The sequence below is a fragment of the Centropristis striata genome, chromosome 18 (genome assembly GCF_030273125.1).
Source record: "Centropristis striata isolate RG_2023a ecotype Rhode Island chromosome 18, C.striata_1.0, whole genome shotgun sequence".
NCBI lineage: Eukaryota > Metazoa > Chordata > Actinopteri > Perciformes > Serranidae > Centropristis > Centropristis striata.
Genome location: NC_081534.1, coordinates 31,098,070 through 31,115,086, shown reverse-complemented (window position 1 = coordinate 31,115,086; position 17,017 = coordinate 31,098,070). Strand labels below are relative to the sequence as shown.

The following is a 17,017-nucleotide window of genomic DNA, read 5'->3' as shown; positions in this document are numbered from 1 at the left end:
AATAATATAATAAATAAAAAATAAACAATAATAAATGACATATAAAATATAAAAAAATATGCTCCTAACATAAGCCTGCACTCAGTCATAGACATGATGTATATAAATAACAACAATAATATAAATAGAACGTAAACAGGTCTGAGTACTGTACGCCCCCCCCCCCCCCCTTCACCCCTCCCCCTGTGCATCATCATCACCATAACACGGAAGCAGTCTGCAGACGGAGGAGGTCCGGAGAGGAGCAGAGCAGGAGGAGGAGAACAGGAGGAGGTGAGCAGGCCCCAGCAGGACTAAAGCCCGACACTAGACAGGTAGAACCGGGAGGAACCGGGAGGAAGCAGCAGCAGCAGGTAGCAGACAGGTCGCAGAGACACAGAGACTAGATCATGGCGCTGATCCCGTCTCAGGTCCTCCGGGTCGCCATCCTGCTCTCCTACTTCTCCATCCTCTGCCACTACAAAGCCCTGGACATGCCGGCTCACCAGACCTACGGCGGCAGCTGGAAGTTCCTCACCTTCATCGACCTGGTGAGACCCGACATCTTTGTTTTTATGTCACCTGGTGAGCGAGCGGCAGAGCTGCATTATTGTCTGCGCTTCGTGTCGCGTTTGTCACATAATAAACTGATTATTCAGCGCTTCCGGTTCCCGCTGCTCGCTGTAACCATAGATACCTGTGGTTGTAGCCTTGGTGACCGGAGAGCAGCTCATAAAGCGGTGATTGTGTGTGTTTAACGGGTCTGGAGTCCGCTTTGAAGAGCACAACGTGCTGTGCAGCGGCGGAACCGGAACAGGTGTTGTGGTGCTGAACGCACGCCTGGTAAAAGGCTTCCTCTGACGCGGGAGCGCGCCGCGCGTTCACTGCTGATTGTAAAAGCTCAGCAGAGAGATGTGAAGATCCCTAACTATTAAAATAACCAACATAGTATACATTTGTCTGAATATTCATAAATAAAGAAAACAAATAAATTATAATAAATTCAAGTTTCAACAAACAAAGCATTATGCAACATTTTACACAAGTATAATGTATTATTAAACATGCAAAATAAAAAAATGATAGAGATTATTTTTTTATTGTGCTAGTTATGGCACACCTAAAGCTACTATTAGGATATTTTCTTTCAGTTGGCAGACTTTTTGAAATACAAATATATATTTTTTAAATTTGTATATTTGTTATATTTATTTGTAGATGTATATTTTAATTTGTCAGTATGCTGTATAACAGACACTACAGGTAAACCTTATCAAATGTCTAATAAGGTCCTAATTATTATTATTTTAGTAATATAATAAAAAAATATAGATAATAATAATAATAAATAATAATAGTTGAATTAGCTAAAATAATAATAATAATAATCATGCATTCAATTTATATATCGCTTTCCTAGACACTCAAAGATGCTTTACATTAAAAAAAAAAGTTAATTAATTAATTAATTAATTTAAACTCTTTTTGCCTCTTTTTTTCAAAATAAGACTTATTCAAGATTTGTCCAGCATTTAAAAAAATTCCATCCTCAAATTGCTTTAAATTATCCAAATTAGGTGGATGAGAATGAACAGGATTATTTGGTCTGATAACAGCATTAAAGTCAGATTAAAAAAGATAAATCTGAAGAACGGAGCCAGAATTATTTTCAAATTAAGGTCCAATATATTAAATTAAACGGACTCAGGATCAATCCAGCAGAGCAGACATCAACAGTGAGACTTTAAAACATTTTACAGACAAAACAAGAGCTGAATCAGTTTGTATCTGTTCTCTTTATGACTCTTCTGAATGCTTCAGAACACATTATGCATCATAACCAGCATTATGGCTTCTGAAGTGAAAAGTAAGTGAATGATTGTACACAGTAATGATGAGTGAATATTGAAAGAAGAAGAAGAAACAAACCCACACACACACACACAGCTCCCAGTCATTAGAAACAATACACTCATACATGCGTTGACAAAGAGGCGGCTCTATCAGAAACTAATTCAGTTATGGAGTCATTCACAAACAGCAATAATCTCTCACAGTGTGTCAGTTATGAAGAGCTGCAGCAAGCTGAACACTGGAGACAAACGGAGGGTTTTTTGGTAGTTAGTGATGTTTGCATTTGAAAAACAACACAGGGTTAATTTTGTAGGCTTTTATGTTATATCTGTGTATTTCAGTAGTAATGTTACATTATAAACTGTTGTGTTTACTGTGAACTGGACAAGTGATGCCTTCAGGAGCTTCATATTTTCAGGTGTTCAGAGTGTTGAAAACCCAAGAAATTGGTCTGTTTGGAAAAGTTTTTTCTTTTATTTTCATGCAATTATTTATCTGCGAAGGGGAAATTAAATTAAAAACAACTACAATGGAGCAGGAATTGCGTCAAGCCCGATGGTGCATTCATGTGCTCCTCAGATTGTCGGATTTCCCAATTTCAGAAGTCGTTTTTCCGACTTTGGAGCGTTCATTAGCTTTAAATCGTAATGTGGAAACGATGTAAATGCTTTTCAGAAGATGTGTTGTATTCTAGAGCCCGATTGATAGGTATTTTTAAGACTAATGCAGATTTTAGAGGATAAAAAATAACAAATTACTGATGTTTTGAGCGGGAATGAAGAAAAAAAAAAGACATTCTATGTGGATTGTGCAGAAATTTGCACCAATATTACTTTGCACATGTCCTCAGAAAGCGGCTTTCTTAACCCTTTATCAGACAAAGAACTATATTTGGTAACTTCAGGTAATATTTCGAGAAAAAAGTTGCAAATTGACTAGATTAAAGTGGCAAATCTACAAGAAAAAAAGTTGCAGATTTAAGAGATTTAAAGTGGCAAATCCGCGCGAAAAAAGTCGCAGATTTACGAGAAAAAAGTGGGAAAAAAGCAACTTTTTTCTCATAAATCTGCACATTTTTTTCTCGTAGATTTGCCACTTTAATCTCGTAAACTTTTTTCTCAAAATATTAAATTCCGTATGTTTTTTTTTTACATATTCTGGCTGTATGTAATATCCTCCAATATTCTCTAGGGTTTTTGGAATTTGCAAGTATTTCAATGAGTGCCCTATAAAGGGTTAAACAAATAACTTTACTAAGAATATACAGAAATATACAGTTATGTCAATATCAACAATAACATTGTCCAGCTGATGAATCTGAAGAGCGAAAGAAACAGATCAGGTGAACCTTTCGCCGAGTAATTGTGCCGCTCAAGTGAATTTTCGCAGCCAGCAACTAATTTTTCAGATTATTCCTACCCGACATGAATGCAGCACAAATGCCTCTCACATCTCCCAATGTTAACGAAAAGGAAAAATAATGAGTGTATCCACTCTGTGATTGGGAAGTTCTTCTTCAGCCCATGCAGAACCCTTCCACCAAATTCCATGATAATCAGGTCAGCAGTTTTCCCGCCATCCTGCTGACAAAACAAAACCATGAGCCCATTGGCAGAAGGAGCAATAATCACAACAAAGACACCAACTTGCAAATTCTATTATGTATCTAATAAAAATATGAACTAATAACAGACTAAAAACGGCTCAAAACCATTTTTGTTTCATTAACATTGTCTTAGCCGAGGTGACCTAAAGGCCTGTTTAAATGCTAAATATTTCCCTCTGTAGTGCATACCTGTGTGTGTGTGTGTGTGTGTGTGTGTGCGTGTGTGTGCATGTATATGTGTGTGTATGTGTGTGTGAGCGTGAGAACCAGCTGTGTCATATTTTCCACATTAGACCTCTCCTCCTGGTTAACTGTGCTGTTAATGACCTGCACACACCAGCAGCCAGGAAACACACACAACACATCTGGCTCCTGATCATACTGTGTGTGTGTGTGTTTGTGTGTGTGTGTGTTACCATATGAACGTGTGTAACATAAAGCCAGTGCTACACTAACACTGGAACACAGATATGTTGCTGTGAGATCCATTTCACTAAAGCAGATTACTTGATTGTGAGTTTTGCTGCTCAGAGCCTCATCGCTAGCTGAATCCTCATAGAAACCCATTACTTATGTAGCAGACAAGCTAATTAAGGCATCAGACTCTTATTTGCTCTGATGGGCACACACTTTTCAGTTAATAGACACACACACAAGCATGCACACACAAAGTAGGGTGAGTGTTTTTACACATAAGGATGATGTCTATCACAAGCATATATAATAGGGATGGAAATAATTAATCAATGATCAATTAATGGCCGTTAAGAATTTGGTCGATCACATGGAATTTTTAATGAAACACGGCCGATCGTTCAGTTCTGTGGCCGTACGTCAATAAGCCAATGAGAGGAGAATTAAGTTGGATAAAGCTACAGTTTGCAAACTGAAAGTTGCAATAACATTATTATAATTATCATTATTACTATTATTATTATCATTATTATTATTATTATTATTATTATTATTATCAAAGCAAAACTAGCTTACTGTATCAAACCTTGCTAGCATGAATTACTTGGTTTAATTTTATCCAAAACTTTAAAATAAAACATATATAAATATAAAATATATAAATATAAAACTTTAAAGACAAAAAAACATTTAAATATGAAGATTACTGTGAAAACTAAGCTCATGGCTCTTCGGAGGCTAAAACATAAAACATTGAACTCCTTGACGTTAACTTTACTCTGATTTAGTTTTATAATTGACAGGAAGTCTCTTTTCTTCCTTTCAAAATAAAAGCATCTGTATCAAAACAGGCTTTTTGCACAGTACTGTATATATATCTTTTATTTTGGCCATGTATGCATGCAGAGATAAATCGATGAATTGATCGTTAATGTTCTAGATAATGGACTTGACAGGTTTCTTCTAAACGCCCATCTCTACTATATAAGTGATGGTGAATTGTGATATAGCTTTAAAGACAAAGTGTCTGTTAGATCCAGCTGGTGTTTGACACCAGATCCTCCCCATGGGGGTCAGAGAGAGGAGGAGCTGAGCCTCCTCCATCTCTCTGGGTAAGGAGGTCAGCTCCATCACTGGCAACATATTGATGGGAGTGTTTCATTACACAGAGAGAGAGAGAGAGAGGCGGAGGTTTCTCTCTTCAGGCCCGACAGCTTCTTAACCCTTAATAGGACACTCATTGAAATACTTGCAAATTCCAAATTTCAACCCTAGAGAATATTGGAGGATATTACATGAAGCCAGAATGTGGACTGTGGAATGTGTAGAGGGGGTTAATATTTTGATAAAAAAGTTTACGAGATTAAAGTGGCAAATCTAAATAAAAAATGTGCAGATTTATGAGATTTAAAGTGGTGAATCTGCGAGAAAAAAGTAGCTTTTTCCCACTTTTTTCTCGTAAATCTGTGACTTTTTTCGCGCAGATTTGCCACTTTAAATCTCTTAAATCTGCAACTTTTTTCCTGTAGATTTGCCACTTTAATCTAGTAAATTTGCAACTTTTTTCTCAAAATATTACCATTTTGGATATCCACTGAAGTTACCAAATTTGAAAGTGATGATCTGATGTTTACGGCCTGTTTGTGTATTTACAGTTTTATCTCAATCCAGTGTATTTTTGCAGTGTTTCCCACTGTTGGAGAGCTGCAAGAATTTGACTAAAAACCAGGAATTAGTTGGAATATTTGCACTTGCACTGGTTCTATCATCTCAAACCCAATAGGTTTTTTTTACGGGTTACTGGTTAGATGCCTGAAAAAAGATCTGTCTTTAACGCCAGCTTCATACATTTTTACATTTTGTTAATTTTTTTAAATTTCCTCTCTTTTTCTGTTAGTACCAAATCATTTCTGGGATTCAGCAATGTTTTCTTATTTTTGCTCTTCTCATGGCTAATTTCTAATTTCTCAACGGCCCACAAAAAGTTTATCCCAAAGATGGAAACACAAGTCAAGGAAGATAAAAATATCATTAATTTCATATAATAAAAGTGTTGATTTTTACATATTATAGATGATTATATATTAGATTATTATATGTTGTAGCTAAATATTGGATTTTCCATGTAGCACTACTGAAACTGGAATATCTTGTTTACTTTGTTCACATTTATTTAACATTAAGTTGATTCCACTTCTGCTCAACTTCTTCTTCTTCTTCTTTTAAGATTAAGATTAAGATTTGTCAAATCTTACTTGATTTAAATTTTTCTCATTATTTTGATGATTTTCTCGTTTTTTTAACTTTTTTTGTGATTTCGACTTTTTTTCTCATTTTGAATTCTTTCTCGTGACTTCAACTTTTTTTTGACATTTTGGCTTTTTTTCATGACTTCAAACATTTTTTTGTCATTTTGAATGTTTTCATGTGACTTCGACTTTTTTTCTCATTTTGAATTATTTCTTGTGACTTCAACTTTTTTCTCATTAATTTGACTATTTTCTCGTTGTTTTGACTTTTTTCGTGATTTCAAATTTTTTTTTGTAATTTTGACCTTTTTTCGTGATTTTGACTGTTTTCATGTGACTTCAACTTTTTCTTTTCATTTTGACAATTTCTTGTGATGCCAATTTTTTCTTCTTCTTCTTCTTCCAGCCTGTTCTTTTTGATGCCATCTCTCTAATTAATAAAAGTGTTTGCACAGGGAATGATAAAGTGTTTGGGGGGCGTTACTTATGCTAATTATGATGAATTGATATTCACCGTTCAGCACAGCTGTGTGAGACGTGATGGTGAGGAACATTTCTTCACAGGACACATGAGAGAGTCTGAAGGATGTTGCTGTGTGAGTCTCAGAGTTACATCATGTCCAGATCCTCTCTGCAGCCTGGAACAAGTGCAGCTGGTTGCAGGTTTTATTTCCAATATGTCCAGTCGAGTCGAGTTCGGTTTATGTTTAACATTCAAGTGGTTTAAGTTTGAGAACACTGTTGCTAGGTGACGGCCAATAACATGAACACAAGGCTTTGCTTCTTTTTTTAAAGACAGAAAGTCATTTTGTGTTTATTGGATTTCAGAATTAAGTTTTGGAAAAAAAGTCAAACACCATAAACAATTGGAGAAAAAAAATGTAATTACAGAGGCTTTGTAATTAAAGCTTGAATAGAAAGTTTTGTGGGAAAAAACACAAGATTTTAAGACTATTTTTTTCAAAAGCCTCCCTTTTTTGGTTTTGCTTTGCATCGTAGGCAGCTGTTGTCAGTGCTGGAATAACAAAGATTTCTGCAGAATTCCCCACCACTTAACCAGCCTTTGCAGCCTTTGCATACATCTGCATTTTTAAAACAGCCAATAGGAACGCTCGCTCCCTGAAATGACCTGTTATTGGACAAAGTTTCTTGTCACAGGCTGGATTTTTCTAAAGCCTGAAAACAGCCAAGAGGAGGTGCAGAAGTCAAATTTTCACTGCAATGACTTGAATTACAATAGTGGTTGCAGCAAAAAAACAAACTTTCATCCATCCAGTTTAGCTTCATGTCAAGTCAATGCATTTATACTAGTCAAGTGTTTGTCAACAAAGAAAATGATGAAAACTGAGTGACAAATGAAGCATTTATTCCAGAACTTTATGACTCCAATTCATTGTCGTATGTAATGATAAAAATGAAGAGAGATGAAATATGAAATATCAGAAAAAAATTATTAGAACCCAACCGATAATTAGACGGGTCAATATATATATATATATATATATATATATATATATATATATATGTATATAAATCTAACAAAAGGTTTTTGACCTTCTAAGTGGCTTTGAAGACATATTGGTTCTCATAGATTTTATATGGCAGCCATCTCCGATCGGCCATCTTGATGGAGTGGCTCCCATCAAAAATGTAAACTTATGGTGATAGAGAGCATGTGGAAAAAAATGTGGAGCTCTTGTCCGGCGAGTCCCCTTTATTTAGCAAAGCCTCCTGACTAAAAGGAGTAATGGTCATTTTAAAGACCTGGTGGCCACCATCTTGAAAATTGGGCATTTCTTGGAGTCAAAAATAGGTAAACTTTTAGGGTTAAACCATATTTGCACCTGACTAAATATCACTCAGCCTATTTTATCAGCTGTTATTGACCTGTCACAGATATATCTTTATTGGCATACTATGAGCTGATATGAGAACGTTTTTTTAGGAAATTTTCTTCAAAATTGTTGAGTGAGAGATAATGCACTTATTCCACTCTTTATGACTCTGATTCATGATCAAATATTAATCAAGACTCAGTTACTTTAGTAACTGGCTGAGTATCTAGAGGTAAAGTTGGAGATTTGTACAGGTTAAAATGATTATTTCTACCCTTGTCAATGCCTTTACTATAATTTCGATTCATTTTGTAGCTCATTTCATGAATAAAACAGTTTGTTTTCATGGGAAACAACACAGGCATTTTCTGGGTGACCCCAATCTTTTGAGCTTTTCAGTACTATTTATCGATTTTGAAATTTGGCTCCATTAATCAAGTGACAGCCGGCCTCGGGGTGAGTCCTGGGATCAGTCGTCTGGACACTCCAGCGGTTCTGCAGCTGCCTGTAGTCTGTGTTTCTCCTCTCAGGCTGGAGCCGGCAGCTTCTCCTCTCCTGAGGATGTTGACATGACTTTGGGGTAATGTATAAAATTACTGCATGCAGCAGAGGAAGAGGAGGCAGGTTGAGGGAAAGTGGGAGCACCACAAACTCAATGATTGCTTTGATTGCAGAGCACTTTCCTCCCTCTCTCGTCTCTTCTCCTCTCCCTTCTTTACTCCTCGTCTCCCTCTAGTCTTTGAAGTGTTTGAGGCTGAAGTCTCCCCGTGCGTCTCTCTGCAGGTGATCCAGGCCGTGTTCTTCGGCGTGTGCGTCCTGATCGATGTGTCCAGTCTGCTGACTAAGGGAGGCGACAGCAGGGAGCAGGAGCGCCAGCTGAGGAAGCTGATTGGCCTCAGGGACTGGATGATGGCGGTGCTGGCCTTCCCTGTCGGAGCGGTGAGCGCCACACACACACACACACACACACACACACACACACTGAAACACACACACACACGCAGCCTGAGGAAGGATCAGCCTGGCTTGTAGGAATCAAAGCCTGGACTTTATGCATTTGCAGGATAATCAGCTCTCTCTGGCTCTCCCGTCTCTCGCCCTGCTCTGCTCTCTGAAGCTCGGCCCAAATGTTGATTCACAAGGCTTCATCCTCTTTGATAAGTTAAAAAAAAAAACATTTGTAAAATCAGCATGTGGGGCAGCTGTGGCTCAGTTGGTAGAGCGGACTGCCCACCGATCGGATGGTTGGTGGTTCGATCCCCGACCATGGCAGCCTACATGTTGGAGTATCCTTGAGCAAGATACTGAACCTCAAATTGCTCCTGATGTGTGGATGAATTCCCAATGGTGGCAGGTGGCACCGTTTAGGGTAGCCTCTGCCACCAGTATGAATGTGTGTGTGAACGGGTGAATGAGTGGAGTCTGTAGTGTAAAGCGCTTTGAGTGGTTGCTAAGCGCCTAGAAACCACATATAGGAGCGTGCACTTAACCAGATATGATGAAACTGCAATTTTAAATATGTTTACAGTGCAGTAACTTAACATATTTCATGCTCAAATGCATTAAAAGGGTATAAATAGGAATACAAAAGGTTTGAAGCAAATAACCACTTACTTACACTTAATTTTGTGCATTTTTACACAGCACTTTTAAGATTTCATGCTCAAATGCATGTAGTTGTACTGAGGTATGTGGCCCCCGGGCCTCCAGTTGCCCATCCCTGTTGTAAACAAACAGAGATGGCTAAGCTAACACCTCCTGCAACAGCAGCACATACACACTGTACTGCTACAGAGCTAACTGTTAGCCTATTAGCAATTTGCAGACTGGATGCTAAGGGCTTAACATCCCCTCCGGCTCTGCAGCTGGGAGAGACTGCTGCAGAAGTCTCCAAAAGTCTCCAGTAACACCAGAAAAAGTCGCTAGATTTGTCGCCAGTTGCTTTTTTGAAGAAAAGTCGCTAAATATAGCAACAAAGTTGCTAAGTTGGCAACACTGCTTCGCCGGCTTTTACAAATGGCGTGTTGTTGTGGCGTCGAGTACTATGTCACAGGGGAGAAAAACGACCCTGCTCTTCTACAGGGACGAAAAATGTCTCGTCAAAGGACCGCTCAGGACGGCTCATATTCAAATTAGGAGTGTTTCGGCGAGTGAGACCCGCCTCATTCAGGGTATTGGACTATAGTGGAAACACGGCTGTTGTGAGTAAAACTCCCCTCACCAGTCAGGTCAGGAGGAATCTGTCTCATTCACTGTATCAGTGATGATACATTCAGACATATTCTCTGTATAACAAGAGAATCAGATCGGTTGTTTGGATGTTTGGTGTCACATGAGTTCAGTTAGCCAGAGGCTCTCTCTCAAGACGTCTGAGGGTTTACTTAACAGCAACAATAAACTATTCAGCGGCATCTTTGAGTTATATAAAGGCTTTCTGTCAGCAAACACACACACTGCTTGATAAATGTGGGAGAGAACTACAGCTGAGTGTAAGCAATGAGGAGGAGGGGTTGATGAACAATTAGAAAATTATCCGACAATATGAAGCATTATTAACAACAACTACCAATAGTTAAAGCTGGAAGCAGCATTGAAGGGAAACTCTGTGAATGAAACTTTGCATTTCCATGATTATTGGATACTCTCTGAACTCCATCAAGCAGTTTCAGGGCGTTTTTTTTGTGCTATTTTTACATTTTACTCACTGTGTCCTTGTATTTCACTGAAATATATAAAATCTCTATAAATCTATAAGTCCTGCAGCTCTATGGAATCAGCACAATCATGGCTAGAAGTGGGAACAACTCAAACATGTCTTTGTGCAGAATAACACATAATAAAAGAAAAGAAAAGGCGCTACTTACTACTACTTACAATCTACTTGCAGCCTCTCCTGTCCTCTCCTCTCAGATCTGTGTAAACTGATTTTCAGTGAATATTTGTCACATGACTGACAAAATTTCCGAAATGGACACAAACTTACCAAAAAAAAGACATGAAATTACCAAAAAAAGACACAAATTTTCCAAAAATAACAAAAAAAGACACAAAATTACCAAAAATAGACAGACAATTACCAAAAAAAGATGTAGAATTACCAAAATAGTCCACGTATTGAAGTATTATCATGTTTTCAGATTCTCCTCTCCTCTTTGCTCTGTGTAAAAAAATGGCACACGGAGACACATGGGGAATAAAGAGATTCTGACACAAATATCAACATTTTAAGCTTCGTTTTGGTCACTTTTTGGGAAAAAAACTTTCATAACCTATGATACATTCAAGGACTGTCAGAAAGTTCAAACTTCGATGATAATGCCTGTTTTACAGTTTCTTTCTAAAAGTGAAAAAAGCTATTCTAGAGCTTTCAGTCATATTACATTATCTTCACCAGCAGATTGAGCTCTAAGCAAATACTTAAAATGAACTTTTATTTTGAAATTATTTTCGAATATGCCGATTTTCTACTTTTTCTCCGTTGTGTATTATTGTAGACTAAATATCTTTTGTCTTGTCCTGGTGAGACAGAACGAGGAATTTTAAGATGGCACCTCAAGCAAATAAAAAATAAAAAATCAGCGACTGTTTATATTTGGAGCTGGGTTTAAATAAACAGAACAGAGGAAACAGTGTCGAGTCGTCCTCTGCTGGTTCAGACAGCCAGACGGTGACCTCCGTCTGATCCTCGGGCTGTTCTCACAGCGCTGGCAGACTCCACTCACATGGTTCTACCGCACACACACACACACACACACACACACACACACACACACACACACACACACACACACACACACCGATAGACACACTTTTATTCAAGACTTGAGTTGGCGAGGTGCCCTGTAGCTGCCGCTCTGAGGAACTTCTATGGCTGTCTGACCACAACCATATCCCAGACACACACACACACACACACACACACACACACAGTCATGAATATGCATGCTAGACACACACACAGGCACTAAAACCACACAGTTGATAACTAACTAAGCATCCAGGGTGCAAGTCGGATCGCTGCAACACACACACACACACACACACACACTCTCTGACACACTCACACACACACACCTATAGAAGCAGTCAGCTGGCACGGCGCCATGTGTGTGAGTTGGGCACAGAGTTCAGTTTACACACAGAACAATAGACATGATTATCACCACAGCTAATGTCTGGAAACCAAGCCGGACTGATATGGAAACAGTGTGTGTGTGTGTGTGTGGTGCATGCACAGGTGTGCAGGTGCATACATTACACACATTTATGTGTATGCATGTTCCATAAGGGCATGTAGTTTTTTGTGTGGAAACTAGAAGGAAGGAAGTGTGTGTGTATATGTGACACACAGGGACAGTGTGTGTGTGTGTGTCTGTGTCAGTGTGTGTGTGTGTCTCTGTGTGTGTGTGTGTGTGTGTGTGTGTGTGTGTGTGTGTGTGTCTATGTGTGTGTGTCCGTGTGTCTTTGTGTGTGTGTGTCTGTGTGTGTGTGTCCGTGTGTGTATATATGTGTGTGTGTGTGTCCGTGTGTGTATACATGTGTGTGTGTGTGTGTGTGTGTGTGTCTATGTGTGTGTGTAGGTGTATGTGTCTGTGTGTCTTTGTGTGTGTGTCTGTGTGTGTGTGTGTGTGTGTATGTATGTGTGTGTGTCTCTCTGTGTGTGTGTGTGTGTGTGTGTGTGTGTGTGTCCTGCCTCCTCCGGCCTGCTGAAAGCAGAGAACCTTCCTCTCTGGTACAATAGGGGCGTTTGGTTCAGAACCCAGATGACAGTCAGGTAATTCCACCCCCGTCCTGCAGAACATGTTCTGGCCCGGCTCCAGACAGTCTGCTGGAGATACATCCGACCCAGAGCTTATGGTGCATTCAGGGCACGTGGGACACGCGGGGCTGCTGTAACAGGCTGCCAGCAGGAAACTGATGTGGCAATCAGCTTGTTATCAGCACGCTGCTCTCACCACTGGAGCAGCTCAGAGAGGAGACGGAGCAGACACACGCTCATATACTGTAGTATAATAACACTTTACCTGTGGTTTCACCAGGCAGGTGTGGGGCAAAGTCTTTGTTTTTTCTGCACTCACGACTAGAGACAAGTCGTACATTTAGAGTCCTAAACAAGTTAGTAAGTTGATATGCTCTTCAGATAAATTTAAGCAATACAATATTCAATTTTAAATGAAAAATACGAATGCTTTTAATTGGAGTTCAGGGCTGTTGGATATTGTCACAATTCTGTGTGTGTGTGTGTGTGTGTGTGTGTGTGTGTGTGTGTGTGTGTGTGTGTGTGTGTGTGTGTGTGTGTGTGTGTGTGTGTGTGTGTGTGTGTGTGTGTGTGTGTGTGTGTGTGTTTGTGTGTTTGTGTGTTTGTGTGTGTGCGTGTGCGTGTATGTGTGCACGCACAGGTGTGCAGGTGCATACATTACACACACAGCTGTGTATGCATGTTCCATATGGGCATGTATTTTTTTGTGTAGAAACTAGAGAAAGTGTGTGTATATGTGACACACAGGGACACAGTGTGTGTGTGTGTGTGTTTGTGTGTGTGTGTGTGTCCATGTCTGTGTGTGTGTCCATGTCTGTGTGTGTGTGTGTGTGTGTGTGTGTGTGTGTGTGTGTGTGTGTGTGTGTGTGTGTGTGTGTGTGTGTGTGGATATGTGACACACAGGGACATAGTATATGTTTCTCTTTGTGTGTTTGTTTGTCTGTGTGTGTCTGTGTGTGTGTGTATTTTGTCCAGTTTGACTCTTTTTCTTTCTGCTTGTATATGAACTTAAAAATGTTTATCCTGCCATGTAAGAATCATTTATTTCAGCACAACCTCACCTACAGGTGCATCTCAAGTATTGAGTCACATAGATGTAGATACTTTTCAGAGGCCAACATTTACATATTACCAAAATTATCTGTTAAACTAACATCACCTAAACATTATATAAACTTTACTAATACTGGCCACAAAGTTGGAACAAAGTTGGAAGTTGTAGCATTTCCAACTGTAATTTTTTCACCTGCAATTTAGCAACATGTAGTTTATGTAAGCGAACAAAATCATGTTTAGTATAATTTTTCACTGCTCAGTTTCGACTTCTTCCAGCTGCAACTTGATTGGTTTCTGTCTGGGTGTATGTTGGAAAACAGTAGTGTTAATGTCAGTTAAGTCTGAAAAATTAGGAGTATTCATTTCTTTTTAAATAACATACTTTTTAATCTGGGCTTTGGGGAAGGGATCAAGTGTTTTCAAGTCCAAGTTGAGTTTTGTTTTTTTTGATTTTGTCAACTCAGACTTATGAAAGAACGAAATATAGTTTCCTGGGTCTTGGTTAACGTTACTTAGATTAAAAATATAAAATATATATTAAAAATATAAATCACAGTATACTGTAATTTATATTGTATATTGTAATTTAGGTATACCTAAATAAATAAAACTAAAAGAACACAAGATTTGCACAACATACGGCAGCAGCAGGTGTGAAAACAGTAAAGTGGAAAATGCCAGAGTGCAGCAAAACAGGTCCAGTCTGAAGTGATCCGACGTGTGAACTGAGTCTGACTGGAGTCTATATCTGTCTGCACTGAGACAGCTTGTGTTGCTTATTGTGTTCTTAGTGCAGAGCGACAATAAAGCTTTTCATTAGAGTCACGGTGCAACACTCGAGACACACTCCTTCAAAAGAGACGCAGCTCTCCCACAGAGGAGTCTCCTCACAGAGACACCGAGTAATAACTGAGGATTATTTCTAATCACTGACCTCACATCTCTGCAGCAGCAGCAGCCTGCTGACCAGCAGCACTTTAATAATGCTGTTAATTCAAGTGTTTTTGTAGCCTTGTATACCCATACGGCCTTGCACGCTCGATTTTATTTCAAACTGCAACACAGTCTGGAAACTAAGGCCGTTTCTTAGCCCTGTTTTAGGATCCAATCACAGAACGGGGAGGGACGGCAAGACGATGACGCATACAGTTGGACAGATGGAAGCTTGTAGTTTTGTAGTTTTCTTACGGATCCAACATGGCTGCAGCAGACACAAAGCTCTCTTTGGATCTAGCTGTAGACGGTGTTCTAGATAGTTTAGAACCAGAGTTTGTTTTAAAAGAAGAACAACGTTTGACTTTTCGTCACCAAAAAGGATGTTTTAGTCTTGCTTCCGACAGGATTTGGCCAAAGCCTAATCTACCAACTAGCCCCGCTACCGCTCGCTGCTGTAACCACGGTGATCTGGCTACGAGCCGGGGGACAGCGGAGCCCCCAGAGACCCCCAGCAGCTCGTCTATTGACCATAAAATCAGTGGATGTGTGTGGCTGAATGACATGAGGGGGAAATAAGGCGTAAAACTAAATAATCTTGCAGAAAGCGAGAACTGGAGAAGCAAAGCAGCAAGCAACACACACACACACACACACACACACCAACTCACCCGGTAGACTGTGAGCTGAAACTACAGAGCAGCAAGAGTCAGAACATGCTGCAGAAAAACGTTGCAGAAGCAGAATTGAGCATTTTAGTCCCAAAGTAGAGATGGGCTAGTCTGGCTATGTAAACATCAATTTCTGTCGCTCTACATACGTCATCTGGTATAACTGATCTGATTGGCTAAGAGCTACCTACAGACGCTTATGATAGACATTCATAGCGCCCAATAAACGGCTCTGGAGGATCGTAAACCACACCTCCTCTACGGAGAAATGAATGGCTGGTAACCAGACTAGATCTCATTTGTGATATACGTAGTCTGGTGTTAGCCAGGCTATAGAAAATGAGTATAGAAAAAGAAAATGATTAAGTAAAATTACAGAACAAGGCAAAGAGACAATATATAAAATAGACAAATAGAAACATTGAAGCAAGATTCAACAGGACAGGACAGGCTGCCCCCCAACACACACACACACACACACACACACACACACACACACATACACATACACATACACACACACACACACAATTCATCGTCTTGACAGTTTCTTTTTAAGGGGGAGCTGCAGCATTGTGAATAATTTTAAAAAGTAAGCAGACATTTGAGTGCTTTATCAGATTCCCAAAGTTTAAAATTTCATATTTATTGAGTATATGACAGAGATGGTAGCGCCGTGGCTTTTTATGATAATAACCCTTTATCGGGCAAAGAACTATATTTGGTAACTTCAGGTAATATTTTGAGAAAAAAGTTGCAAATTTACTAGATTGAAGTGGCAAATCTACAAGAAAAAAAGTTGCAGATTTAAGAGATTTAAAGTGGCAAATCTGCGCGAAAAAAGTCGCAGATTTACGAGGAAAAAAGTGGGAAAAAAGAACTTTTTTTCTCCCAGATTCACAACTTTAAATCTCATAAATCTGCACATTTTTTTTCTCGTCGATTTGCCACTTTAATCTCTTGAACTTTTTTCTAAAAATATTATTTTCGTATGGTTTTTTTTACACATTCTGGCCGTATGTAATATCCTCCAATATTCTCTAGGTTTGAAATTTGGAATTTGCAAGTATTTCAATGAGTGCCCTATTAAGGAATAAATAAATAATGCTGGTAATTCAAGTGCTTTTGTGCAGCTGCTTGGCTTTGATATGTGCAGTGATGTTTGTGTTAACCCTGTGTGTGTTTTCTCTCTCTTTAGTTTGTGGTGTTCACGTTCTGGAGTCTGTACCTGTACGACAGAGACCTGGTCTACCCCAGACTACTGGACAACTTCATCCCTCAGTGGCTCAACCACGGCATGGTGAGTCCACACCAAGATTATTATAGTTAACGAAAACTAGAATTGAAAAAAGATTTTCATTAACTTAAATAAAAATAAAAACTAGAATTAAAAAAAAAAAAAAAAAAAAACGATTACTAACTGAAGCTGTATTATGTGGTTACAAAACTACCTAAAATTATAGTGAAAATGGCCTTAGTTTTAGTTTTTGTCCACTTTTTTCATTCATAATTCAGTGTTTCTATTTGAACATGCAACACATGGTAAATATGTTTACTGAGACTGGGATGTCTACACTCCAACCAAAATTCAAAACACATAGAACTGTAAGAGTTAATAACTTTATTGGGGCTGAGATGAATAAACCAAAGGAAATAAAGGA

General features: G+C 38.9%; 1 protein-coding gene across 1 annotated transcript in view; it reads left to right on the top strand.

The window, feature by feature from the left end:
* The first annotated feature begins 237 nt into the window (after positions 1 to 237).
* aig1 (androgen-induced 1 (H. sapiens)) overlaps positions 238 to 17,017 on the top strand; it is a 38,300-nt gene continuing 21,520 nt past the window's right edge. Inside the window, exons 1-3 of the mRNA XM_059356339.1 lie at positions 238 to 530; positions 8,721 to 8,876; positions 16,555 to 16,656. Coding sequence (XP_059212322.1) covers positions 390 to 530; positions 8,721 to 8,876; positions 16,555 to 16,656 — 399 coding nt within the window. The 5' untranslated portion in view covers positions 238 to 389. The remainder of the gene's footprint in view (positions 531 to 8,720; positions 8,877 to 16,554; positions 16,657 to 17,017) is intronic.